Source organism: Python bivittatus, unplaced genomic scaffold, assembly GCF_059951505.1.
Source record: "Python bivittatus isolate LINGU-HERP-01145 unplaced genomic scaffold, Pbiv_v1 ctg000560_np1212, whole genome shotgun sequence".
NCBI lineage: Eukaryota > Metazoa > Chordata > Lepidosauria > Squamata > Pythonidae > Python > Python bivittatus.
This window is the reverse complement of record NW_028277083.1, coordinates 195,684-220,676: the sequence shown is the minus strand read 5'-3', so window position 1 is coordinate 220,676 and position 24,993 is coordinate 195,684. Positions and strand designations below refer to the sequence as shown.

General features: G+C 50.9%; 2 protein-coding genes across 8 annotated transcripts; one reads left to right on the top strand and one right to left on the bottom strand.

Annotated features, from left to right (window-relative positions):
* The first annotated feature begins 2,473 nt into the window (after window positions 1-2,473).
* Window positions 2,474-4,781, top strand: MPG (N-methylpurine DNA glycosylase). 2 transcript variants are annotated; one of them, XM_088147818.1, is made up of 3 exons: window positions 2,474-2,792; window positions 3,777-3,981; window positions 4,287-4,781. In XM_088147818.1, the coding sequence occupies exons 1-3, from the start codon at window positions 2,583-2,585 to the stop codon at window positions 4,658-4,660; spliced, it is 789 nt and encodes a 262-aa protein (XP_088003944.1). In that variant the 5' UTR covers window positions 2,474-2,582; the 3' UTR covers window positions 4,661-4,781. The 2 variants fall into 2 exon arrangements, with proteins under 2 accessions (XP_088003944.1, XP_088003945.1); XM_088147819.1 differs by lacking the exon at window positions 2,474-2,792 and adding an exon at window positions 3,377-3,561.
* On the bottom strand, window positions 4,729-22,582 carry NPRL3 (NPR3 like, GATOR1 complex subunit). Of its 6 annotated transcripts, XM_088147800.1 has the most exons (14): window positions 22,361-22,582; window positions 21,102-21,171; window positions 19,901-19,939; window positions 17,218-17,347; window positions 14,469-14,543; window positions 13,142-13,295; window positions 12,643-12,724; window positions 11,422-11,559; window positions 10,393-10,549; window positions 9,630-9,736; window positions 9,334-9,463; window positions 9,001-9,208; window positions 5,946-6,138; window positions 4,729-5,665 (listed from the first exon to the last, which is right to left on the bottom strand). In XM_088147800.1, exons 1-14 carry the CDS (start codon window positions 22,503-22,505, stop codon window positions 5,500-5,502), a joined length of 1,794 nt encoding a protein of 597 aa, XP_088003926.1. In that variant the 5' UTR covers window positions 22,506-22,582; the 3' UTR covers window positions 4,729-5,499. The 6 variants fall into 6 exon arrangements, with proteins under 6 accessions (XP_088003926.1, XP_088003930.1, XP_088003929.1 ...); XM_088147804.1 differs by lacking the exon at window positions 19,901-19,939 and having other exon boundaries at window positions 22,361-22,581; XM_088147803.1 differs by lacking the exon at window positions 19,901-19,939 and having other exon boundaries at window positions 22,443-22,567.
* Between the last annotated feature and the right edge of the window lie 2,411 nt (window positions 22,583-24,993).

Genomic DNA, 24,993 nt, shown 5'->3' with positions numbered 1-24,993 from the left:
GCTGCTTTGGCCAGCTTGCCAAGTGACCTCTTGAGATCAAGAGGGCTAGAAACCAGGGGTTGTGTTTTTAAGGTGGCAGTGGAAGTCAAGGGCACGAGGGAGGGAGTTGAACCAAGTTATGCTCAAGTTTTGGGGGAAAAGAGCTCACACATGCACATCCCACTCTTCCCTCTTGGGGTAAGCAGCAGGATGCACCGGGCCAAGAGAGGGTTAAAAGAAGAGTCAGCCAAAGAAATGGAAAGACATTACAAAAAGAAATCAGTCTTAATCTAGTTGATACCAACACCATTCTCTACACTGCCCCACACTTTTCTTAGAAAAGCCTGAAGACTTTAATGAGAAATTAATAACAGCAACATTGGAGGGCAATTTATCCCACAAAGAGGGCACTCCTAAGATTTTGTTTTTGATGTGTTTTTCTTTTTATAAATTTTAATTATGTATTTATTGTTTTAATTTGATGTAAACCGTCCAGAGTCCCCCATTGTGGGGAGATGGGTGAGGATAAGTCTATAAATAAACAAACAAATTTCTGCAATCAATCAGTCAATCAATCAACTTCTGTGGCTCCAGCATGCCGCAAAGTTTGGAATCCAAAGGCCAGTCGAGCCGCCTGCTTTCCTCCTGCTGGATTAGCCACACCCACCCAAGGTACAGCTCCTTTTCCTCAGCCAGAGGATTTGTGGAGGAAATCAGCATCTGCGGCAACACCCCCCACCAGGCCTCGTCAGTCACTGCCCCTTGGGAAGGCAGGCCTGGCCCTGAACCTCCAGGGAGCTACGCACTCAGGCGCAGCCTCTCCCTGGCCTGGCAGCGCAGACCTCAGCGCTTCTAAAGCTCTTCTAATCCTGTAGCTCGCTGCAGGTTTCCCACCCAACTGGGAAGAGGGCCTTTGAAGAGGGGGGGCTGTTCAAGAGCACACGTTCCCTGCTGCAAGAAAGGCATGTCATCAGGGCTGCAGTCTGTTCTGCAGCCAAGGCCCTTGGGGAACCACCACTATTTTGATTTTAAATGCGTGCTTTCCCCCTTCATTATTCTGATGGTCTTCTTCCTCTGCCTCAGTTTCCCCCTTGGTCCAGCACAGCTACAGGTGGCAGTTGCAGATATTCTTTCCCATATCTGGCATGTTTTCGTTTTAGAGTTTTCCGACAGATGGTATCCTTTCATTTTCATGCTTAAGGTTTGCCCCCGCTTCTGATCCTTGGCTGATGTTTGATAAATTCATTTTGCAGCTCCAGCTCCAGTCTGACTGTAAAATGTAAGAGTGGAAATGTAAAAACCTGAATACCTCAAATAGTTCCAGATGTTCAGGGATGCTAAAGACAAAGCAAGCAGCAGGTGCAGTACTTAACCAACCTATCCAGGGTGAAAGAGCAGCAGTTAGAAAAAACTTGGGGGCCCCTTCCTCCCCACCCCCACCCTGAGAACAGCAGTGCTGATGGGACTGGTGCCTGCTGGGAATTACTGGGCTGTCACGCTCCGCTGCAGGCGCAGGCCCTCCGCCCAGGAAAGTGGCGGCCCTGTCAAGCTGTTGGGCTAGAGCTTCCTCTACAGCCTCTCCTGGCTGAGGACAAAGACCCTCAGTGCTGAACAGACGTGATTCCTGGATCCGCCGAGGGAGGCATTTCTGGAAGTAACCGCAGCCCACGCACACCCTGGTCTGAATACCCCAATAACATGGGGGGGGGCTCTGCCAAATGCTATGACTGAATTCATCTGATACACAAAAGGGAACCCCTGTACCCTCTTCGGGTGAAGAGAAAGGAAGGCATCACGTTGAGGGCTCTTTGCCAGAGGATGAGGAGAAAGTCCAGTTGCAGAGCACAGTTCTTGGGGCCACAAAGTACCTTAACCTGGGCAGAAAGTGTTTCCCCACCCCAGATGTTCATATATGGCCAGGATCTGACGGGAGGTTATATTTAGCCCCCTTCCATGACTTCCAGCTTAGCTGTCAGACTCGGCAACAGCTGCTACGCTTTACTGGCTTGAAAACACGTAGCCTTTTCCAAGACGTTCGGTGGTTGGGTTCCCTTCCTTCTTTACAGCAGTCCTGGAAGAAAAACCATGTTCCGGTCTAGCTTGAGTATGCCCCCCAAATTATTTGGTTTTCACAGCTGCCTGCCAGGCACACAGAACAGAAGAGCTGCCTCTTGCAGCCAGTTGGGGCTTGCGGGTCAGGACTCAAATCCACAGCCATTGCCACGCTGCCAGGAAGAGGGAGCCGGGACCTGGCTCCCCACTGGGTTAATTCTCAGGGTGGGCTTTCGCTTATTAGTTTTGCCTTGGCTGGGGCTTTATTTAAAGTTGGCAGGGGGTCACGTTTGTTTTCCTTGAATGGGGAGGGGTCCGTTAGACAAGGCTGTGCCTCCAGATGGGAAGGAGACAGAGTCCAGCCTCAGACATTTGACACCCAGAGCCCCCTCCTCCAGCTGCTCACTGAAGCCAAGGAGAAAAGGACCTGCCAACATCTGTAGACCGGAAGCCTCTCCTGCAAAAGGCGGCCTTCCTCTCCCAGCGGCGCCCACCATTCTCTGAGCTGACGCGACGCACCGGCCAGGCCACGCGGCTGGGTTCACACGCGTATGCGGCTAAATCAGAAAAGGGCGAGGCGGCTTGCGGCCCAGCGCGTTGTGGGAACCCAGCCGCGGTCTCAGCAGGTTGTGCGAATTCAGGCCGCGCGTTGGTTCAGGAGATGGCAGGGATCCATCGCGGCCTGCCTGACGGGCCACTCTGGAGCTTTTCAGCGAACCCTCTCTCGACAAAACCGCGGCGGCGGCGGCGGCCGGAACGGGGCAAGTTCGCGCTCCGCCAGGCGAACGCGGCCTCCGGGTCTCTCGCGAGCCCGGCCGCACGAGCGTCCCCGGCGCTGCAGCAGAAGCTCGTGCCAGGCTCGGGATCCAAGGGGCCCTCGCGCGCAGGAGGCCCAGAGCCGCAGCGAAGGCGGCACCGCCGCTCCGTTCACGGCTGCGGTCGGGAAAAAGGGCCTGTTCGAAGCCGCGCGGCAGGGTTCTTGGGCAGGGATCAGACAGGCGACGGCGGCTCCGGCTCCCACCGCCCCGGACTTCCTCCCGGCCGCATCCAGGAGACGCGGGGGGGACGGCAGCGGGCCGGCTCGCGCAGCGCTCTGCGCCTCGGGGCAGCCCGGGACCCCGGCCGGGGCCTTCTGCTCCGCGCCTCGGCTGGCCCGAAGAGCCGGGACCGCGCCGGCCGAGCGAAGGGGCGGCGGCCGGCGAGCCTCGGAGGCGGAGCGGCGGCGCGGGGCCCGGAGGGGCGGGCTGGTCGGTGCGAGGGCGCCCCCTCGCTGCTCTGCTCTGCGCCGCCCCCGCGCTTCCGGCCCGCGCCTCTCTCGCGGGGTGGGGTGGGGTGGGGCGGGGCGGGCTGGGGAAGGGGCGGCACCTGGCCCAGGCCCCGCCGCGCCTCCCGCGAGCAGCCATGCCCGGGACGCGGAGGCAGCTTCCTCCGGAGGCGGCGCGGGGACCCGGCGGCGACCCGCTGCCCCGCCTGGGCGCCGAGTACTTCGACCAGCCCTGCGTGCGCCTGGCCGAAGCCCTGCTGGGCCAGGTGATCCCCGGTCGGCGGGGAGGGACCCGGGAGCGCCCCTTAGCCGGCGGACCGTGGTGCCTGCCCAGGAGGCGCCTCTGCTCTGCCCGCCCGGGCGGCCCCATAGTCGCCCCCCCGGATGCCGGAGGGCTTCGGGCGGGTCCCTCGGCAGCTGCCTGCCTGCCTGCCGGGGGGCCCGCTGACGTCCGAGGCTTTCTCGCTGCGCCTTTTTTCAGATTCTGGTTCGGAAGCTCCCGGACGGGCGAGAGCTCCGGGGTCGGATTGTTGAAACGGAAGCCTATTTGGGAGGGGAAGACACCGCTTCCCACTCAAGGGGGGGGCGACGGACCGCAAGGAACGCAGCCATGTTCATGCAGCCGGGCACGCTCTACGTGTACCAGATCTACGGGATCTACTTCTGCATGAACGTCTCCAGCCAAGGTAAGAAGACAGCAGCAGGTCCCGGGGGAGCGCCCAAGCCCCCCCGCGCTGTCTCCAGCACCCCCTCCCCACTTTAATCGCGTGCCCAGACCCTGCACAGGGTGAATCCCGGGGACCCGCAAGGGGCTTCCCTGGAGGCATCTCATTCCAGGGGGGAGGATTTGGAGTCTGCCCACCCTCTCAGCTGCGGTTAGCGGCCGTTGTCTGGCCAAGCAGACCTCCAAGAGCGCCCTCTTGCTCCAGAGCGGTAGCCCGGGGAGAGCTTCCTTCCTGGCCAAGAGTGGTGCTGCTCACCTTCCGTGCAGGGGAAGGAGCGGCAGTCCTTCTGCGCTCCCTGGAGCCTCTGCAGGGCCTGGACGCCATGAGGGAGCTGCGCCTGGCTCGGCAGAGAGGGGGTGCCCGGCCTCTCAAGGACTGGCAGCTGTGCAACGGGCCCTCCAAACTCTGCCAGGCCCTGGCCATCGATCGGAGCTTTGATCAGAAGGACCTGGCCTGCAACTCCGCCGTCTGGCTGGAGCCTCGACTGGAACCTCCTGGAGACGAAGTCCTCATCTGCACCACACGCATCGGCATCAGTGGGGAGTGGGCCCAGAAGCCTCTGCGCTTCTACCTCCAGGGCAATAAGTGTGTGAGCATCACCGATAAAAAAGCAGAGGGGAAGCCCCCTGGTACCACATAGCACCATCACGTAAAGAAATGGGTTTAACGTGCAGTATTGAACGGGCATGAACACTGATGCCAGCAGAGGACTAGAAGTGCTGTTTCAGATTTATTTATGTAAATAAACATGTTTTACTCTCCTCCGTTTGTGGTCAGTGGAGCCAGCTGCGCAAAATAATCAGAGGGAAGGAAAGCGCGCGCAGCCTCAGACCCGCTTTGCTAGATAAACCCACCTGATCCTGAAGTGTAGCCTCTTTGTACCAAGGCAATCCCAGGAAAACTGGTTGAGCTGGCAACGCCAGAGCTGTGGCACTTAAGCAGAAGCACCAACTGCAGGATGGTTTCAGAGAGGTGGTAGAGGGCAGGGAGGGCTCTGGGCCATGGACTTCCATTACCCACCCACTATTTAACGTGAGCATCCAAACTCTGGCAGAAGGGAAGTCTGCAGGCACTATTTCACCAAAGGGGTTCATTCCTAGGTCCCCCACCCTTTCCATTGCTGAAGTGCACATTTTCCTGCCTTTAAAAACCAAAGAACAGCTCTTTCCCCCTCTCCACAATTTGGGATGGGGAGACCACACTGCTACACTGAGTCTCATCTCTGCAAGCCCTCCTTCCCTCCTCCCCCCTTCGCTGCAGGTGATGCCATGGGGTCCAAAGAAGGCTGCAGCCCCCCAGGGAAGAAAATGCAAGGCGACCAGACAGCAACATCTGGGAGAAAGCTCCTGGCCCAAAGAACAGGCCTTCTGTAATTTCAAGGACAAGGTGCTTCCTCACAACCTGAGAAAGCAGCGTCTCAGTCCTTGGGCCACGGAACTCCACCCGGTTCCTTCCTGGCCCAAGCAAGCTGCCCCCTCCTCACTTAGGGAGGGACTGAAAGACAGAGATGACAGGGTCCTCGTGGTTGGTCACCACCAGCACACTACGGAACTTGTCAAAGAGCATAAGCAGGTGGGAGCGGCGCATGTTCTCATTGTACATGATCTCCTCCAAGTGGTGCCGTCCCCGGAAATAGTGAAGCAGCCTGCAAAACGGGCAGGGGGAAAAGAGCTGTGTTTCTGCATCTCTGCAGCCGCGCCTGTAGCGAAGCAGCAGCCGCATAAGCAACCAGAATACAACAGGCACCACGCACCCTGGATCTTGGCCCAGAGCCCAAGCAGCCTGTTCACCGAGTCCCCACCCAGAAGGGTAAGCCTGGCATGCACCCAATGCCAGGCTTCCTGACAAAAAGCTTCCGCAGAGTCCAAGCCAACGGCCGTACTCAGCAAAGCCCCTAAATAGCAGGCCTTCCGCTCCCTTGTTACCTGGCAAACGTGCGCAGATCCTCCGGATTGTGAGCTGCCGGGACACTGAGAACTGCTTCCCGCTCATGCTCTGAGAGGCTTGTCAGGAGGTTCTCCGTCATGCGCTTGTTCACTGGAGACTCCCCCCCAGGCAACAGCTCTGCGCTGGAGTTGTCCATACTAGGACTTGTCAGGGTCATGTCATCACTGCTAGCTGTGAACCAAACAAAGCGGGTGACCGTGGGACACCTTGCCCTGAAAAGTGCCCTCCTGGGGACAAGAGGAAGCCTCTTTGCAAAAAGGGGAGGCACTGTGTGAGCAGAGAGCGCCCCAGGCTAGATCCCCACCATCTTATCCTTTCCTGCTGGGAGGACAGAAGCAACAGAGGGACCAAGGAGGAGAATTTTTAAAAAAACTCTTCATAAAGGCCTGTTCTAGAACCTTGAAAAACGATTCCAGGCACTGCTGCACACACAGGCACAATTCTATCATGATGCAGGGATACAGCCCTTTAGAAATAAGCAGAAAAGAAGAGCTTACAGTGATCTGAACCCAATTTGGCCACTGAATTCTAGACCTCCCTTAGGCATGAAAGCCAGCTGGGTGATTTTGGGCCAGTCCCCCCCCCCCCAGCCCACCTCACCTTGCAGGGTTGTTCCTGTGAGGAAAATAGGAGGCAGGAGTATTAGGTATGCTCGCTACCTTGAACTCGCTTTCTGGAAGGATGGATGGATGGATGGATGGATGGATATAAAAAGGTGGGATAAAAATATTGTTGGTCACACAGTCAGCCAGATGTTAAACATGGCATTTTTATCCACCTATCAAATCCTTCCCAAGGACCTGGGGTAGGCAGGTCTTGTTTGATGGTGTCAAAGGTATCGTTACAGGATATAAGCTGTTCCAAGTAAAGCTGCCTTTTGCAATTGATTGGTGATTCTGTCAATGCCAATGGTGTTCAAGTGGTGCTCCAGATGTTTTGGGATTGCACCCAAGGTGCTATTACTATTGGTACTATCTTTGCTTTCTTTTGCCACAGTCATTCTATTTGCAGGTCTTGATATTTTGTGATTTTCTCCAGTTCTTTCTCTTCTATTCTGCTGTCTCCCGGTATTGCAGTGTCCACTATCCAGACTTTTTTGTCTTTCTTATCAACAACTGTTAAGTCCAGGGTGTTGTGTGGCAGGTGCTTGCCTGTTTGAATTCTAAAGTCCCAGAGCACTTTAGCTCCTTCATTTTCTATTACTTTGTCTGTTTTGTGCTTGCAGGCAAGTGGTATTTCTAGCAGATCTTCCAATGGACCATTGTGGCTACTTTGTCATGCCGTTGTTTGTAGCCGGTCTGTGGGATCTTCTTGCAGCAGCTGACTAGGTGGTCCACTGTTTCTTCAGCTTCTTTGCAGAGACGGCATTTGCTGTCTGTTGCTGTCTTCTCAATTTTGGCTTTATATGCATTTGTTCTTAAGGCTTGGTCTTGTGCAGCCAGAATGAGCCCCTCTGTCTCTTGAAGAACTTTCCTGCTGTTAGCCATTGCCAGGTCTTCTTGTTACCTGCTTTGCCTGCTAATTTTTTTGTGTGTGTATTGGCCATGTAATACTTTGCCTTGCCATGTCTCTTATATTCTTCATTTGATCTTTCTTGTAGGCCAGTTTGGTCTCTTCAGTATTCAGTAAGCCTTCATGGTGAACTAGCTTCAGTGCATCTTCTTCACTGTCCTTCAGATATTCTTCCAATGCCCTTTTTTCTTTTTCAACTGTCTGGTGTACTTGCAACATTCCAAAATATCTCAAGTAAACCAAAAGAACCAGTAGCACAAGAAGAAAAAATAGGAGTTATCTACAACATACAGTGTAAGGACTGTAACAAACACTATGTAGGACAGACAGGCAGAAGGCTGGCAGAGCGCATCCATGAACACCAACTAGCAGTCAGAAGACATGATGAAAACTCCTTAATCTCACAACACATGGACAGACTTAGCCATAGTTTTAACTGGGAATCTGTCAGCATTTTAGACCAAGCTAAATCCAAAAATGCAAGGGAATTCTTGGAAGCCTGGTATTCAGACAAGGCAGCAATCAACAGACACATAGAGATAAACAGCATCTACACACTATTCAAAAGAGACAATAGAAAAGAAAACAAAAGACCAGAACATCTCACCAGTAATCATCACCCAGATAAGCAGAGATTACCACCAGGCACACAATCAAGCAGTGAACAATACCCTAATCAAGGAACTACCAGAGAAACCCCCATCCCCACCAACACTGGCAGGGTGTGCCACAGTATATAAGCAGAGAGCAAACCCCTTCCCATTCTAGCCCTGAAGATGTTACCTGGCCGGGTAATGTAACGTCTGCCAGAAAACAACCCAGCTCAGAGAACCCCAAGGACTCCACAGTTCAACCCTGAGCTACATGTATTTGCCTCTACTGGTACATTCCACACCCATCTATGCTCCTTCATAAATAGAGTCTGTCACCATCGCTGCATGGATGAAGGGCATGATTCATTGTCATTATTTTTCTGGTCTTCCTATCCAGGGCTTCTAGTTCTGCTTGAATCCAGTCCACTATTCCCTCTGTGTATCTAATGACCGGAATTGCCCAGCTGTTAATTGCCTTGATGGCATTTCCTCCACTGAGTTTGGACTTTAAGACCTTCTTCATTCTCATGATGTATTCACTACTAACCTTCTTCTTGACTTCAATGTGTTTGATATTGTCAGCTTGAAGGATGCCCAGGAATTTGTAGTGATCTTCTTCATCCAGACTCTTGATGTTATTTCCATAGGGCATCTTGATTCCTTCAGTTTTCACTATTTTTCCCCTGTCTGTGGTAAGGGTGGTACATCTGTCCAGTCCAAACTCCATTGTAATATCTTGGCTGTATATTCGGACAGTGTTGAGCAGCGATTCTATTTCAGATGGTGTTTTTCCATACAGCTTCAGAACATTATTATTGTTGTTGTTGAAAATGCTTGGCAACTGGTCAGAACAAGGGCTTGAGACCATGAGCCAACTGCTGTTCTACTGGCCAGGCTGAGCCCTAGGAAAAAGGGGGCCACCACTTACTTGGAGAACCAAAACTGAGCGCACTGGGAGTGCTGAGGCTTCGGCCGCCAACTCGGGCAGGAAAGGGTAGCTCTTCTATTCTGGCTCGAAAACCCTCCTCTTCCTCATCCTCCTCTTCCTTTGGGGGAACCATTAGGCAGGCGTAGCTGTGCAGCTGGATGAGAAGCCTGTGTTGGAGCATCCAGGCCACCATCCGGATGAGATGTGTCTGGGAAGGAAGGAGAGGCCGTTAGAGGGGCCCAGGACTATAAAGTTTCTTGGCCACCTGGGAGCCCTCTCCTGTGGGTTTTCGGGGAGGGGTGGCAAAATGGAGGACGAGGAGCTGGGACTTGCCTCCTGAATTGCTGGAGCAAGAGGGTCCTTGAACTCAGACAGAGAAACTGGCCAGGAGAACTTGGACAGAACTGCGGGCAGATCATGGCCTGGAAACTGACAGGAGAACTCCTCTGCCAGAGGGGAGTAACTGCAGAAGGGAAGGGCAGGGAGTGAGCAGGCTGTCGTTCTCCTGTGGCTCCTGCCTGGTCTCTGGGTGCCCTGAGTCATCCTCATCAGCACCTGCTAAGGCTGGGAGACAGGAGCTCGTGCACAAAGCCATCCCTGCAGGAGAAGGAACACGCTGAGCAACTCACAGGCAGACACTGGCATTGGGGGACAGCATGTAGACATTGTTCTCACACAGGGGATAGACCATGAGGGCCTTCCCCCAGTAGACCAGATGTGCAGCCAGCTGAAACACCTGCCACAAAAAAGAAAGCACCTGTTGGGACAATTCAGCAGCACCTCCAGATAGGACAGGCTGGGCTGGACCAATTGTGGGCCAAAGCCCCCCCCCCCCAAGGAGAAAGGAGAACAGCCATGCTGTATACTACCTTTTGCTTACACAGCTTACATTAGGAAAGCAGAGGCCCTGATAGCTGGAGGAGAAAGCTCCACTCACCTGCTGAGTGTTGAGATCAGGCAATGTTCAGCACGCAGCTTTCACCTATTGGGAGGTGGCCCCAAATCCAGGGGCTGGGGCAGGAAAGAGTCACTGCCACCACGCTCAGCTTGTGGGCGCAATAAGGAAGGGGAGGCTAGGCCGCTGAGATCCCGCAGGGCCGGACCTGGCAGCCTGGCTCTTCTGGCGCTCTTAAGAAGAGGCGAAGGCAAACAGGCAGGTGGCTTCACCAAGCATAATACAAAGGTGAGTCTAATACCTCAGATCTGGCAGTGGAAAGGGATCTCCTCTCTCCCACAATGTTTCCATTTCTTCTGGGAGATCCTATTGCACCCAACAAAATACGCTTTGGGGTAAGCTTTGCCTTCTTAGCTCCCCGGCTCCTGTTTTTTGGATGGGGGGCTACTGATGGCCTCTGATGTAGCAGAAGGCTTTGGAGTTCCCTCAGAGCTCACCTGGAGCAATGCCAGGTCAGCATCCTGGGCCAGCTGTTGAAGGTTCTTCACAGCAGAGGCAGTTTTGATCACTCGCACCAGGGCAGGGGAGCAATCCAGGGGCAATTCGCTGAGGAGGGACTTCTCATCTTTAAGTAGCAATAAGGCATGGTAAGGCCTGCAGAAAGAAGGCAGAACAGGCAGCGAGAGAGAGAGAGAACTGGCTAGGCTTAGTGTAACCTGCAACCAGCTAGGAAAAAGTTTCTGGACTACAGTAATTCCACAGTCACTATTTCTGTTCCACAAGAGAAGATGGATACAAGAGCCTCTCGGTGGAACAGAAATGGTGACTGAATCATCAAAAACAAGAGCAGCTGAATTTGTAGTGTGAGGAAAAATGGTTTTCATAGGGCTTGTTAAGAAATCATCACACCTTCAGTAAAAATAAACTCAGCTTCCCAGGTAAACAACTACAAATGAGACTCTCCATTACATTGCACAAACTGAACATCATACATTCAAATCCTGTTTGGCAGAAATCATGGGTGTGGGCTTGGTGCAATGAGCACCTTAGAAACTAAATGTTGGCAGACAAGGTAACAAGAACTGGAGACTGTGTGGTTCAGACTGTGAAAACATTCTGATTGCCCAAACAGTAATAATATGGAGATAATGCCTGTACAACTAAGTAGCTGGTGGTCAAAGAACAAAATGGTTCCTAAAAATTTCTCTTTGGGCTTGCAAATCATTGGACAGTGGAGAAAAATGGGGAACATGATCTAAGCATATGGAAGTGAGACAAGCAAAGAGGCACTCAGGCCATGAACTCTCAGACCCTGCTATAAGCTGCTCATCTCCCAAGGCCAGGCTTCAAATGTTCCCATCCCACAATCTCTAAATTTCAGACATACATTTTCAGTTCTTGGGCAAACTTAATCTCATCTACATCCCAAGAAGTACGATTGAGGTGAGGAAAGATTCAAAACCACGATGCACTCAGAAAATATAACAAAATAAATAATTGTATTAGCAAGAAAATCCTGGTCTCACCGAATAGCTTTCAAGCTCCTTTCAATGGCTTCTGGGGGGATGAAATTGGATGCCACATCATGGATTTTATGAGGCAGGCAGAAACTCACTTCCAGCCAGTTGTTGATATGTAGCTGGACCAACCCTGTTGTGCAGAGACTGAAGGGAGAGAGAGAAGTACCAGGTGCTGAACAGCCAAGGTTCAGGGACCAGCCGTTCTGCATGGCACCCATTTCAGCTTTCAGGAAACCTGAGCAAAATGTTCTCCAAGGTCCCTTCTACCCTTCCGTAATTCTGAGATTTGACTCAAAGAATCACTTCCTGGTACAGTATTCCCAGAGAAATGCCCATTTTACTTACTTACTTACTTACTTACTTACTTACTTACTTACTCACTCACTCACACACACACACACACACACACACACACACACACACACACTATCATGGCGACCTGCTGGCCACAAACAAGACGTGCAAGTCAAGTCATGCCTCAGGCCAACCCCTAGCAAGCCGCTCCTCGCCTCAGCTGAGAGGACGGCTGCTGACCACCAGGGGGAGCTGAGCAGCTACCCCAGAGCAGCATCCCTGCCTAGTCGCCCAGGAAGGCTTCATCTCTGCCAGATCGACTGCTGAAACCTCCTTTGCTCTGCAGTTGGGCATCAGAAGAGAGGGAAAGTGGCAGGCAAGACTGGGGAGTGTGCGATCTCCAGAGTTTACAAAATCTCAAAGGGAGCTTCATGCAGGGCTCCCATCCCCTCAAGGAACCGGTGCATGGACAAGCACAGAAGTGAAAGGTCACTGCTGGTTCTAGACTGGGTAGTGAATTGTCAGGCAACTCTCAGCAGGAAAGCAGCCAGTTAAATTTAGATAATTCTTGGTATTATGAGAAGGAGATGAATTTATCTCTACCCACTTGAATCTTCCAACACTTAACTGAGAGGCATTCTGTTTCACGTAAGCCTTGCCCCAATGGAGAATAAAAGATATGGGGAAGGCAGCTAAATCCCTGAGACCCTGAAGGTCTTGCTCCAATTACTGAGGGGGGGGGGGAGCTACAGAACTGAAGGTTGACTTTGCACCTCCGTAACCATATTGCAGGGTGTTACTCCCCTGGGCTCCCCAATGTTGGGATTAGGCTGTCCCGCCCTGCTGAAGGACGCTCCTGGACATAATGGCTCTGAAAGGAAACCACAGCTCCCTCCCAGAGAGAGCAACCTTTAAGGAGCTCAAGCACATTACCTGTCATAAGCCTCTTTAAGGTCTCTGGCCAGCTTGCATTTGGGAAGAATGTGAGGGAAAGGCGACTGAGGGCCATCTCTTGCTGTGAAGGGAAGAAAATATTTTATTTTTGGAGCAGCCGAAGCTCTCGATATGTATTCTCAAGAGGACCCAACAGCAGAGCCCCTGCCTTCTTCCCAAACAAATCATTCCCGAGCAAACCTGTTAACTAGGACTGTGCCATGGACCTGGGACATGCCTGATGCTGGACTTTCTAAGCAGCACATGCTCCTTTGCATCATCTTGGCCGGCAGTTCCAGTCCGTGGCTGCACAGCAACCAGCAGCAGGTGCTCACCGGTCCAGCCTGGGCCTTTGGGTCAAGGGAGGGGGGCTAAAACAGCCTTCCTTGGACACTGGCTCTCAGCTCAGAAGTCCAGGCTGGCAACCATCTTCTACAGAAGCCATGTCCTAGAAAGTGGAATCCCAAGTGGACGAGACCATAAACTGCCTATAGCTCACTTTCTGACATGGCTGAAACTTCATCTTGAATGGCCAGGATAAGTTTGGCCTCCCTGGTGAGATACTGGCAGCGTCTCTCTTCATGCTGAAGCACAATGGCGATGCGCCGGGAAAGGTTATGTAGGCAACTGATCACCGAGGGATCCGCAGTGGCCTAGAGGCAGCAGACAGAAGCAGCGACCACGCATCAGGTGGACTGGAGGAAAGGAGAAGGCACCGACAGGGCAAACCCAGCAACCAGCTAAGTCTCTCCCCTCCTGCTACCCAGCATTGGAAGATGCCTCCCATTAAAAGCAGCACAAGTCCCAGGGGCTGCTCTTGGGGGTTCTGACATCGAGATAGGGAAAAGCTCCTACCACAAAGTGTGTGAACTAGAAGGGCAGCAGTTATACCCCTTGAAACTGCTCTTATTTGGGCAAAATGTCTCAGTCACACACACACCGCATCTCCCATTGGCTGCCCCTGAACCAGAGCAGCTCTTTCCCATTAAGGGACCCAGTGTGAGGACAGAAGGGCAGGCTCACTGCCCTGGAGCAAACCTTCTTCCAGCCCTCAGCCTGTGCCTTGTGGAGCCTTTGGCTAGAAACAGGTTAGGTGAGAACTCGATAAGGCACCCACCCCGGAATATCTTCATGTCATCATACATAAGTGTCCACCTTTCATAGCCCACAGAGGCTGCTTAAACCACTGTGAAAGGAGAAGGCAGGACCTGGGCTGCTATCAGATACATGCAGCTGAACAGGTGGGGCCCCAGAGAGTCAGTCACCAGAGTGGACGAAGCAGCTGTTTAAGGCCTGTTAAGGAAACGGATGGCGAGGCAGCTGATAATGCGTGCCACCCAAAGTCACAAACTATGACTCGACATGACGAAACTGCCACATTTTTGCCGAGTCACAGCATGAGGCTAGACTTCAAGCTTTACTCCAGCTGCCCCACTGCTGATAACACCCGGGCCTTTGCCTGCTCCAGCTGCCAGAAGCAGATGGGCCCCACCCAGGAGCTGGAACTCTATGCCAGTTCTCTTGCCAGGTCCAGATAGAAGCCCAGGCCTCCAGATCGGCCAAGGCAGGGGAGATCAGTGCCCTTGGCAATAAGTGCCTAGAAGGACCTGACCCAAGAGAGTCCCTGAACTTTCTCCCTCTTTAGCTGAACTGCTAATATACAGGGGGTCCCCCCAAGTGCCCCCTCAGTAGCCAACTTCACAGCAGAGTGGACTGTTCCTCTCCTGGGGATCCAAGCCCAAAGGAATGCAGGTGCCCCAGCTTGGCTCTAAAACTAGCTGTCTCACAAGCCCTGTTGGGTAATGTTTCATCCCAGACAGTCTTACCCTTAATGCAAAGACCACGTTGAAGAGAATCATGGTGGGCATCTCCCTCTTGGGAGAGGGATCTGTCTTCAATACCTGCACACCAAAAGAGAACATTTAGACAAGCATAAAAGCAAGCAAATCAGGGAACAGTGGGCAAACAAGGCAGCTGCACAAAAATCAGATTTGTTCTTGGGCTATACCATGTTCAGATCCAGGGAACTAATTCCCTCCCTTTGCACCAGTTAGGCCATGTGACCTGGATGTCATGCTTTAAGAAGAACATGGATAACCTAGAGTGTATCCAGGTTAAGGAGACTAAAGTGATAAAGGCTCAGAAAAAGAAGTTCTAAGAGGCAAGGAAGAAAGAGGACAGGAGCTTTGGTCTTCCAATAGCTGAAGGATGCTGCGCAGAATACACACCAAACCTGTCTCCTCGGGTTAAATAAATAACAACACCCAGAGCTGGAAGGCATTGGAACAGACTGCCTTGGGAGGTGGTGGAGTGGATCGATTTACGCAGAGACTCCGTGGGGCTGAGGTGGGGGGAATTCTCCAGGGGTGGTCTTCCTCTGTCAGCAGGGAGCCAGGCCAGAGAGTTGCCACCACAGCTCCTTTCCATGAATCACAGTATTAAAGAGCTGGAAGGGCCCATTTAGGTCACAATCTTTGCTCCAGGGAGGAACCTAATTAAAGAAATGGCTGCCTACTCCCCACCTGAATGCATTTGGTGAAAAGAAAGTTTTTCCTAACATCCCATTGGAATCTGGCTTCCTGTAACGTAAGCTCATTATTTTGTGTTTGCTCTTTGGGATGACAGAGAACAGGTCTTAGCCTGCTCCGGTGGGACATCCTCTCAGGAGCACCTGAAGAGAGTTATCATCTCCCCCTACCCAGTGTTCTCCCCTCAAGGCTAAACTTTCCCCAGGCTTTCAGCTTCTCTTCAAAGGATATGGTTCCAGATCCTTGAGAATCTGTGCTGCCCTTCTCTGAACCTGTTCAACTTTCTCTGAATCATTCTGAAAGGTGGTGCCCAGAACTAGACACAATACACCAGGTGGGATCCAACCAATGTGGAATAAAGTAAAACTATTAATCACCCACATTTGGAAATGACACTTCTACTGAAACACCTTGAAACTGCCTTTGCTTTCTTTGCAGCCACATCAAGCTGCTGATTCATATTCAGCTTGTAATCAAGAAGTATTCTTTTTCACAAGTACTATCCCCTGTTCTATGAAAAGCTGCTGGTGGCCTGCGGAAGACAGATGCCTTTGACTTCCACTGACTACACACAGAGCCAATTGGAATTACAGGTCTGTCATGGTGGGAGGTGCATATGCCAGCTGGGATCCTGAGAGCACCACTTGGCTCACAGAGCAATACAGTACACCCAAGAAATGTGCTACACCTTTCCAGTGCTTCGCATGAAGAAATGGAGCTTAGCTTAAGCCAGCTGCTTCCAGGGTACTGTGTCTGTCTTCACTAACAGCTCTGGAATAAATGGCAGCCCTTGTCTCTCCAGAAGGATACTCAAGAGAAGCCAAGGGGGGATTACTTCTACATGAAGAATTCCCACATGCCATCTGTCCAGGGACCTCTGCAGAGGCTCAGTCCTGAGAGCTTAAATCAGGGACACAGGAAACAAGAGTATTTCAAGTTGGTCATCCCATTAATATACAGAAAATCCAGTTTTTCTTAGCTGAAGGAAGAATGAGTAACATAAAAAAGCAACGGAATCAGGAATTGTTGCTTCTTGTAGGAATCATATGACTCTACAAGACAGAGCAGAAAAGCCTGAAGTGCAGGACAACCAGTGGCCTGTTGGAAGGAATGCCTCATCCAGAAAGGCCAAATAGAAGCAAAAGGCTTTGCACAGTATACCTAACCTGGTTAAGGAGTTAACCCAATTCCTTGGATTCACACAATACATTAAACAGTGAATTAACCAAACAGCTAAGCCACAAAAAAAACAATCATGGTTAATATTAAAGTGTTTGCAAATGCATCTGCTAGGTCTTCCACTGATCTGGTTAAGCATGTTTATTTATTTATTTACATATCAAATTTGTCACCGCCCATCTTGTTGAAGCAACTCTGGGCAGTTTACAATACAGTGTTGTATGAACACCAACCATATTTAAAGAAGCACTTTCCACTCCCAGGGGAGATTCAGAAGAGTTGAGTAGCTGGTGCCCGTTAAAACTTGGGCAGATCAAGAAGGTCTCATACAGCACATACTTACAAGTGTATGAACCTTCACTAGAGAATTGCTTCCACATGGAAACCAAGGCTAGATTCACACATTGCACTACATCAGGCCTTACTAAAACATTGTTCATTTATTACACAATCATTTGTATAGCATGTCAAACAAATTATGGTTTAGTGGAATCTTAGTGATGTGGGTTCAAAAACAGAGAAACCAAACACCAAGTGAACCCACTGGTGAAGCTGTGTAAAACAACTCCCAATACTGAATCTTATTTTAAAATGGAGGGGAGAAATCATCCTAGGGAGCACTGGCTACAAAAAGAGCTGGAAAGGGACTCTTTCCAGTCATCAGCTTCAGAGCAGAATATGAGAGGTGGAGCTTAGGTTTGGCATCCTAGCTGTTGGCCTGCCTTTGGCACAACTGTCTGATTCTGCAGGGTCCAAGGCTAGTTCAAAGCTGGGAAAATGGCAAGGGTAGAAATTCAGCAAGAATTGGAAGGGGTCTCTAAGCAGCATGTTCCAGCTGCTGCAAAGGTGTTCTGGACCTGTGACATACCTGGCCAAAGGCATGCTGCAACAGAGTTGGATGCCCAACAAAACGGATGTTATCAATCTTCAGCTCAAACTTTTTGCCACACATATCTGATTTAGTGGCTAGAATTGTTGCCAGAATGACATCTGAAAACCTTCAAAACAGAAGCATAAGAACAGAAACACGTATAACTGTTTATGGTGATGTGAACACATCCCAAAGCTAGACACCATTTTGTATTCAACATTAAATATTATTCTGTAACCATTCTGGATAAATAAACACTAGGACCTTTGAATGCCATTAATTTGTCCAGATTACGTATTTAGAATCATCAGAATTACTGAAAGGAAAGCATCACAGCCAATGATGGGATAGTCATGCAACTCTCAGAAAGAAGAGGTTAGGAAGGGTCGTTTCTGTTGGAGGGTCCCGTGGCCTAAGCAGTGTGAAGTTGCAGCAGTTGCAGCAGTTGAAGCAGATTCCCCAAATACAGGCTCTTCCTGAGCTTGGCTATAAAGGCTCCCGAAGTCAAGGATCCCATGCCCAGAACAGCAAAAAAGCTTTCCTCCCCCAGTCCCATCCTCAGGTGCTTGAGCAGCTCCTCTGGGGGCTATGCTAAGCTGCTGGCATGTAGCCTCTTATCTCTGCATGACCTAAAGTTTTCCTCCACAGCACAAATCTCTCTGTAGGGAAAGATGCAACCTCTTTCAAGGTGCAAATGCCCCTGAGTACTCCTGCACCAACCCTATTTAAAGAAATGCTTCCCATTCCCAACAGGAGAAGCCAAGGAGATTAAAGGCATCCAACATGGAGGCTTGCAGGGATCACTGGCCTCAGAACACCAGCAACACCAAGGGTAGTTCGGCTGTCTGTAGCTAACCCAAGCTTTGAACAAAGGGTGACTATGGAACTGCAGCCCTCTGGGCAGAAGTAGGTACTCTGGCTCTGAGCTTGCTAAGAGCTGAAATATGCATCTTCTGCATATTCACATTCAGACCTTTAGTCACAACTTCCCCCCACTGACTTTGGCCAGATGCAGATTCCACACAAAGGCTTTTTTCATTGTGCCTGCAGAGAGCAGTTGCATCATTTTGTTGTGAGGGCTGTGGCTTGAAGAGTTGTCAGCTTATCAGCCCTCCCAGAGAAGGAAGAGTCAGCCCCAGCCAAGGCAGAATTGTACCCCTGCAAACTTTCCCACCAGAAACCTGGCAATGGATGTTTAAACTCTTATTTGCATTAAGACCAAAAACAGTCCTACAAGGTATTCTCCCTAATACCATATGGAAATCCCAGTGGGTCTGTGTAGGGGAAAGTAGGATGAAAAAATCAAGTTCTTTAATCTTTTTACATCCAGTATGTACAAATCTCTTCCTTTGCTCTGTTCTAGCAACAGGAAATTCCAAATTTTTGTTCTTGAAAGAGTAAGTGGAGCTGTATTCTGCAGGTTAAAAATGCAGAGCCTCCTGAGAAGTCTTCCCAGCTCCCTATCATCTCACAATGGATCACACCCTGGCTAAGCATTTGATTTTAGCCAAGCACAATGGGTGAACTGAAAAAGCCGTGAGCATTTCTCTTTGGAAGACCAGCTATTTAACAGCAATTCTGTGGAGCTCATTGGTTTGTTAAGGGCCTCTAGAATGTTGCTGCAAAAATCCTGCTTTTGTCAGTGTTTGGGGACCCTTGCTTCAGTAAAGCTGCAACTTACTTTGATCAGCAATAGTCATATTTCATATGCAAATAAACATCCTCAGGGCAAATAATGACCTTATCTGAACTTTTAGCAGCTTGTACTTCCAAAATTAAAGAGAAAACTTCTCCTATGAATCCTTCAGGAGTTCATACAACTCTTTGTAAGATTGCTAGAAGAGGGCTCTGAAAGAGATTCAAAGCCTTTAGCTGCCCCCTGCTCACCACAATGCAGACCATATTCTTCATCTTTCCCCTTTAGCCCACTTTTTCTGACTGCACACTGAGTGCCACTGAGTCTTGGGAAAAGATTTAGAGCAGCACAGAATCACACAACTAGGGGAAATATGTAGTGGACAGAGGCCTGACCAAGACGTAACAATTTATCACAACCATCCTCGTTCTAGTGCTACCCTGGCTAGAAGTTCTAAAGCTTGCAGTGCAATATAGTTAAAGGACACCAGATTGAAAAAGAATGTACTAGCTTGAAAGCTGGGTGGCCTCAATACTCTGTTGTTACTCTGTATCCTAAAAAACTAGGCAGGAGCCAGCTTTTAAATATTGCATACAAATGCATCCACAGACTAAAATGACATGTTGTCTATATGGTGAAAATGCATCCATCACTGATTGCAGAATGGTGCGCCAGTCTCTGCTTCCACCTGCGTACGAAAAGAAGTCTCAGACACATCAATCTACTCCGCCGGCTTCTTGGTCCATCTAATCCAGTCTTGTCTCCACTGATGGTAATTTCCCAGCCTAACCTGGATATGCAGCCAGAGAAGAAACCCAAGGGCTTCTACATGCAAAGCACATGCTCTGCCACGGTGTTGCAGTTCTCTTTCCAGATTGGCCACAGGTTGGCCCTTTAAATTCCTCATAAGCTCACCCATCACATCTGCACTCCGTTATCATTCAATTCATTTATAGCATAGTCCAAGACAGAAATTAGGAACACAAGACAAGAAGAAGATGGTGAAAAAGAAAAGCTGTTTGAGACAGATTAATTTGGTCTTACCCTGACACCACCTGCTCATCAGTGAGAGGATAGGGCTCTCTGAAAATAGGAACAGGGGCCATAAGCACCACTCAGAAACAAAATAGGAGAATCAACCAGACAAAATCACACAAGGCACACTATTCACACACAACAAAATGGGACAAAGGGGTCCTGGCAGTTTTCACATTACAAATAAATGATGTTTCTCAATTAAAATGAAAACAATGAAACTAATGTGCTGTGAGGACATTAGCACCCCCCCCCCCGGACACTGATGGCATAAATGAGTAACACAAAAGAGCCTCGTAAGGGCTACTCATAGTCACAGCAGCTAACCTGGGCTTCCCCCAGAGACTACAGAAGAAGAGATGGGCAAGCAGAACAGAACATACAGGGATGTCTCAAGGCTGTTGGAGTAAGAGTTCAGTGCTCGGTAGACTTCACCAGGCCCTTCCTTCATCTCATGGCTGCTGCTACTGCCTAAACCATTCAGGGGATTCCCTGGTTTGGACTTATTTTTCCAAAATCTGAGTCATTTCTTCACAACCTGACACAGTGCAGCTCCTTTCCTTCTAGGTCACAGAAAGCAGCCCATCCCAGCCTTCTGTAGTATGGAGACCCAACGGAGCAGCTTTTCCTGTGTTCCTGAATTCTGCACTTCAGGCTACAGCAGTAGAAACACATGGATTTGTATTGTACGAGAACCATGAAATTATAGCTGAACCACCTCCTCAACAATTCTGGGCAACAAACAGGGTAGTCCAGGACCATAGTGGGACCTGTAACTGTTGCTGTAATCACAAACAAACCCCAGATGCTTTGTTCATGTCAGACAGCTAAGAACAAAAAGAGGGCTGGGTCCAGCTTCAGCACAGAGGTTCCCTTGAAAATTCCCCAGCTTCAATTCCAGAGGCTGAATAAAAAGCTAGGGAAAACCAATGACTCTTGGCAAGTGGGAATTCTTCTGGAGCTCTTTTTCCCTCTATCAGACCTGCCAGGCTGTTGACTCCTTCCATTGCTAATAGCAGAGGAGCAACAAACTTAAGGATCAATCACTGGGATAACTGATTTTTAAACAGTTCAAGAGTTGGCTAGAGTACTTTCATGTTTTCCTCAAAACCATGACATTCAACAATCCCTTCACAAAGAGGAATAAACTCAACTTTGCCAACCAACATGCCCATGAGTAGATCTGCAAAGGGACCAGGGAAACACATACCTGGAATCTCCATCTGGATCTTCTACATTCTCACCAATACTGTTTACCGCATACCTACTCCTCGACTTCCCTAAAAAAAAAAAAATGGAGCGGGGGGGAACTTCAACCTTGGAGAGATTACTCTCTGGTCCTGTTCACATAGCACACTTTGCAATTTGATGGAGGGAAAGGTAGCATATTTGGTGAATATCCAAACATCTTACCCAGACAACTAACCCAGAGGGATGTTTCAGGGTAAGGTGACTCATCTCAGCCAGCCACATCATCTGAATCAAGCTTAACATACTTGGATTAACTGCCCTTTCAAAACTGAGATGAAGTATTAGAGAGGCCATGCAAAAATCAGACTTTGGGGGACAGAATGGGCAAAAAGGGGAGATGAGTAAGGCCTCCCCAACTCTGTTCATGGTGCTGCTGACTCCAATTAGACTGCCACACATTATTTTTAAATTCTTTTTTCCAGGGAATAATACTCTGCCAGTCTCCTTAGCAGGGCAGGTTGACTAGACCAGCACATTTAACCAGGGGAGTAATTCAGTGGTTCAGACATGTCATGAAACACACAGGCTGGCTTGTCATAGTCAGGATTAAGCACAAAAGAAGTACTGTAGGGTCAGATAAGCCCATCCCTGCTATGTCTTTTTTCAGGCCCCGACTCTACTTTCCCTTCTTTTATTAATAAGCCCCCCAACATTTAGGAAATGTTCCGAGCAGACATCTCTTTGCTCCAGACCGCATATGCCTGCCCAGGAAGACTTCCAGGAAGACCGCCGGAGCTTTAAAGCCCCTCACTTTTGAACAGGTTATGTGCTGCGCACCCCTGTCACGGAGACCGACAGAAGCCACGCCGGAACACGAACCGGGCCACCGCCCTATTTCAATCAGCTACGCTCGCGCGGCGGCTAGATCATCCCGGAAGGGCGACGCCAGCCCACCCTGACAGGCGCGGCGGCGGCGGCGCGGAACTCAGTGGAAGGTCAGCTGGGGCGAATTCAGGCCGGGAACGTCTCCCGGGAGCGCGTCGCCCCGCCGGGCCCTCCGGGGAAGCGCCGCGACCAAGCCGCAAAGGCGGGCAGAAAGCGGCCGCAGCACAGCCAGGCCGCCCGGCGGGATTCGCCGCCCCGGGACGGGCGCCCAGCCTCCTCGGCCCCGCCGGCTGAAGGGCGGGTGCGCCGGATCACCATAACAACGGCGGCCAGGCCAGGCCAGGCCTTCCGGGGCGGGGCTTCGGCCGCCCACCTCGCGCGCGCGTTGCTCACCGATCTGGGCAGCCGGGTTGCCGGGGCCCCGCTGGAAGGGGAAGCGGAAGAGCAGCTTGTTGCCGCGGCTGCCGGAGCTCACCAGGATGACGCTGATGGGGCTCGAGGTGTCCCCCATGCTGCCCCCGCGCTCCCGCCCCACCATAGAGCCGGAGCCGAGGGGGAAGAGGGGCCCGCCGCCCTCTGACGCCCAGGCGCGGCGCGTGCGCAGTCGGGAAAGCCGCCCTCTGCTGCCGGCAGCCTGTCGTCATTTCCGTCTGTCCCGAGCGGGCGGGGGAGCGGGGCCCTTCGGGGTCGGGGGTGATGGGTGTCGGAGTCCCACCGCTTCTGCGGGAACCTCGAGGGCCGCCCCCCGTGCTTGGCCCGGAAGACCTCGCAGGCCCCCAAAGCCGGAGCCGGAGGAGCCCCTGCGTGGGCAGCCTTCCCGCGGGCCCCGGAGCGGGCAGGCCCCAGCTGAGCCTCGGCCAGGGAGCCCGGCGGGCTCGGCAAGCGGGCGATAAGGCCGGAGGGGCGTCGTGGCTTCGGAGAGATACGCCGGCCCGCCCTGCTTCCCAGCCTTCCAAACGGAGGGCTGCCGCGGGGGGCCTCCCTGCGGCCCAGGAGGAGGGGGCTGGGCGAACGCGCGCTCTTTCCGAAAACGTTGAGTTAGGCTCAGCTGACGGGGAAAAGACGTGTGCAGTAATGGTTCTAGTATTAGGATGTAACGTTAAAGTGTTTTATTTATGTTATAAAAGTGCTTTAACACAAAAGTGGAAAAAATACAACAAAAAGAAAACAATACGGAACATTAAATTTTTTTTAAAAAAAGGAAGGGTCTGGGAAAATTCGTCCTAAACAGAGCTCCGAGACCAAATTACTTAAAGGCCTAGCCCTTTTACTGGAAAAAAAAAAAAAGCTATGACAGATGACGTATATTACCAGTCCTTTGCTGGGAATCAAGTGTAGATAAATCCTTCCAGCGCTGTATAATTCATTCGGGGAAACGTCAACCATCCTTGCAGTCACAGATTCTTAAGGATCGGAACAGATGCTCTGCGTAGATGGAGTAACTGGGGAGAGCGATGCAACGTTGCTAATAACGCCAGTTAATCTGATCTTGCTTCTTTTACCGTTTGTCGGGAGTTCAGGGCCCCCTGGCTAAACAAGCAGTTCGGGAGGGAATTTGGGGGACGGCGCAGCAGCGGCGGGAGAAGAGGGCGAAGGGCGCCCCCCATGTATCTGCACGGATTTGCCTTTGCCTTTCTGTCCTGAAAGCAGCAACGCTTGGCTGGGGCACTCACTCCTCTGTGCGCTTGCTGACCGCAGGTAAACATGTGTTCCCAAGTTACGAGGTGGGAAGAGGCTATCAGTAGGGCAGCCATCATTATCCCAATCAAAAGGTTCCTTGGAAGTTGAGAGCCACACAAGCTTATGCCCCTGCACGCTTTCGACATCCTCAGGTACGTGGGGCTGAATGCAGGCTGTTGCCTGTAGCCCGGTTTTGCCTCTGGCTGGTTCCACTGCTATTTCTTCAGCAGAAAGGGGACTCCCACCACATTTATTTTTATCTATTTATTTTTTAGCTTTGTTCTCTCTCTGTTCTTAGTGTCCTCACAAACGTTCCAGTTTGCACGCTGCAGAGAGGCTTCTGCTCTCCCCCCCCCTTTTTTATCCCAAACACTCAAAGGAAGCAGAGCCAAGGGCTGGCATGACAAATTACCTCCCCATTAAGAGTCTGAAGAAACGGGGTGTCCTTTCTCTGCTGTTACAATGACAGTCCTGCAAGCCATTGAGGGTGCTTGTTGGGAGGCTGGCTTCCGTGGCCACAAAGTTGCTCCAGCCAGCCAACACGGTTCTGTGGGCTGGGTCTTTGGGTCACCCATGCTGGCTGGGAGCCAAGTCTCAGTGCTTCCCCTTGCCAGGAAGGGAGTGCAGTCAGGCCCATCGAGGCAGCCAGCTGCAGCCTGGCTTGGCCTTTTCCCCTCACTTAACAGCCTCCTTCTCCTGGGGGAATCCCTGGTCATTCTGCAAATCTTTGCAACCCTTTTTCCATTACTATTCCGGAAGGAAGAGAAAGAGGAGATATGAGTAGGCAAGAGCTTAAAAAACTGCTATGGGTTCAACCTGAAGGGCATCAAAAGGTGGGGTGCTTTCCCCATTCCCTAGAGTTCCCTAGATTTTTAGACAGAGCCAAGATTTCTTCTCTGACAAGGCAACTGCCTGACCAGACAGGGTGGAAAAAGGAGGACCAAGGCCACATCACCGCTTAATCCAAGTTAAAGTGTGAACTCTGAAAAATCTTGGGCTGCCATCACACACATGGGAAGCCAGGATTCAGCCAAACCATGTTATGCTTTAACATATTGCTAGGGGGGTTGTGTACACTGAGCCAGCTGTGGTTAAGTCAGTGAATTGTTAAGAAACCACGGCTTAGCATGTTGATTTTTATTTATTTACTTACTTTATCAACAGATCAGACTCCTCAGTACCTGAGCTGGCCCTCTGTATGAACCAGGGCCAGCTCAAGTCATAATATGGCTTGGAGAAGGAATAATGTTTTGGATGCATATAATCTGTTTATCTTGTTTTATTGTTTTATTCATACCGCTCCCCCCATCATCCTGAATTGCATATTAGCTTTTTATATAGAATTG

What these genes read in the sequence shown, in the direction of transcription:
- MPG (XM_088147818.1), top strand. Translation starts at nt 2,583, where the DNA reads ATGCGGCTAAATCAGAAAAGGGCGAGGCGGCTTGCGGCCCAGCGCGTT. An exon ending in GCGGCGGCGGCCGGAACGGG is followed by an intron (nt 2,793 to 3,776) that starts GCAAGTTCGCGC and finishes GCCTTTTTTCAG; the next exon opens with ATTCTGGTTCGGAAGCTCCC. An exon ending in CATGAACGTCTCCAGCCAAG is followed by an intron (nt 3,982 to 4,286) that starts GTAAGAAGACAG and finishes CCTTCCGTGCAG; the next exon opens with GGGAAGGAGCGGCAGTCCTT.
- NPRL3 (XM_088147800.1), bottom strand. Translation starts at nt 22,505, where the DNA reads ATGGTGGGGCGGGAGCGCGGGGGCAGCATGGGGGACACCTCGAGCCCC. An exon ending in GATGAGCAGGTGGTGTCAGG is followed by an intron (nt 17,348 to 19,900) that starts GTAAGACCAAAT and finishes TCTGTTTTGAAG; the next exon opens with GTTTTCAGATGTCATTCTGG. An exon ending in ACGTGGTCTTTGCATTAAGG is followed by an intron (nt 13,296 to 14,468) that starts GTAAGACTGTCT and finishes TGCTGCCTCTAG; the next exon opens with GCCACTGCGGATCCCTCGGT.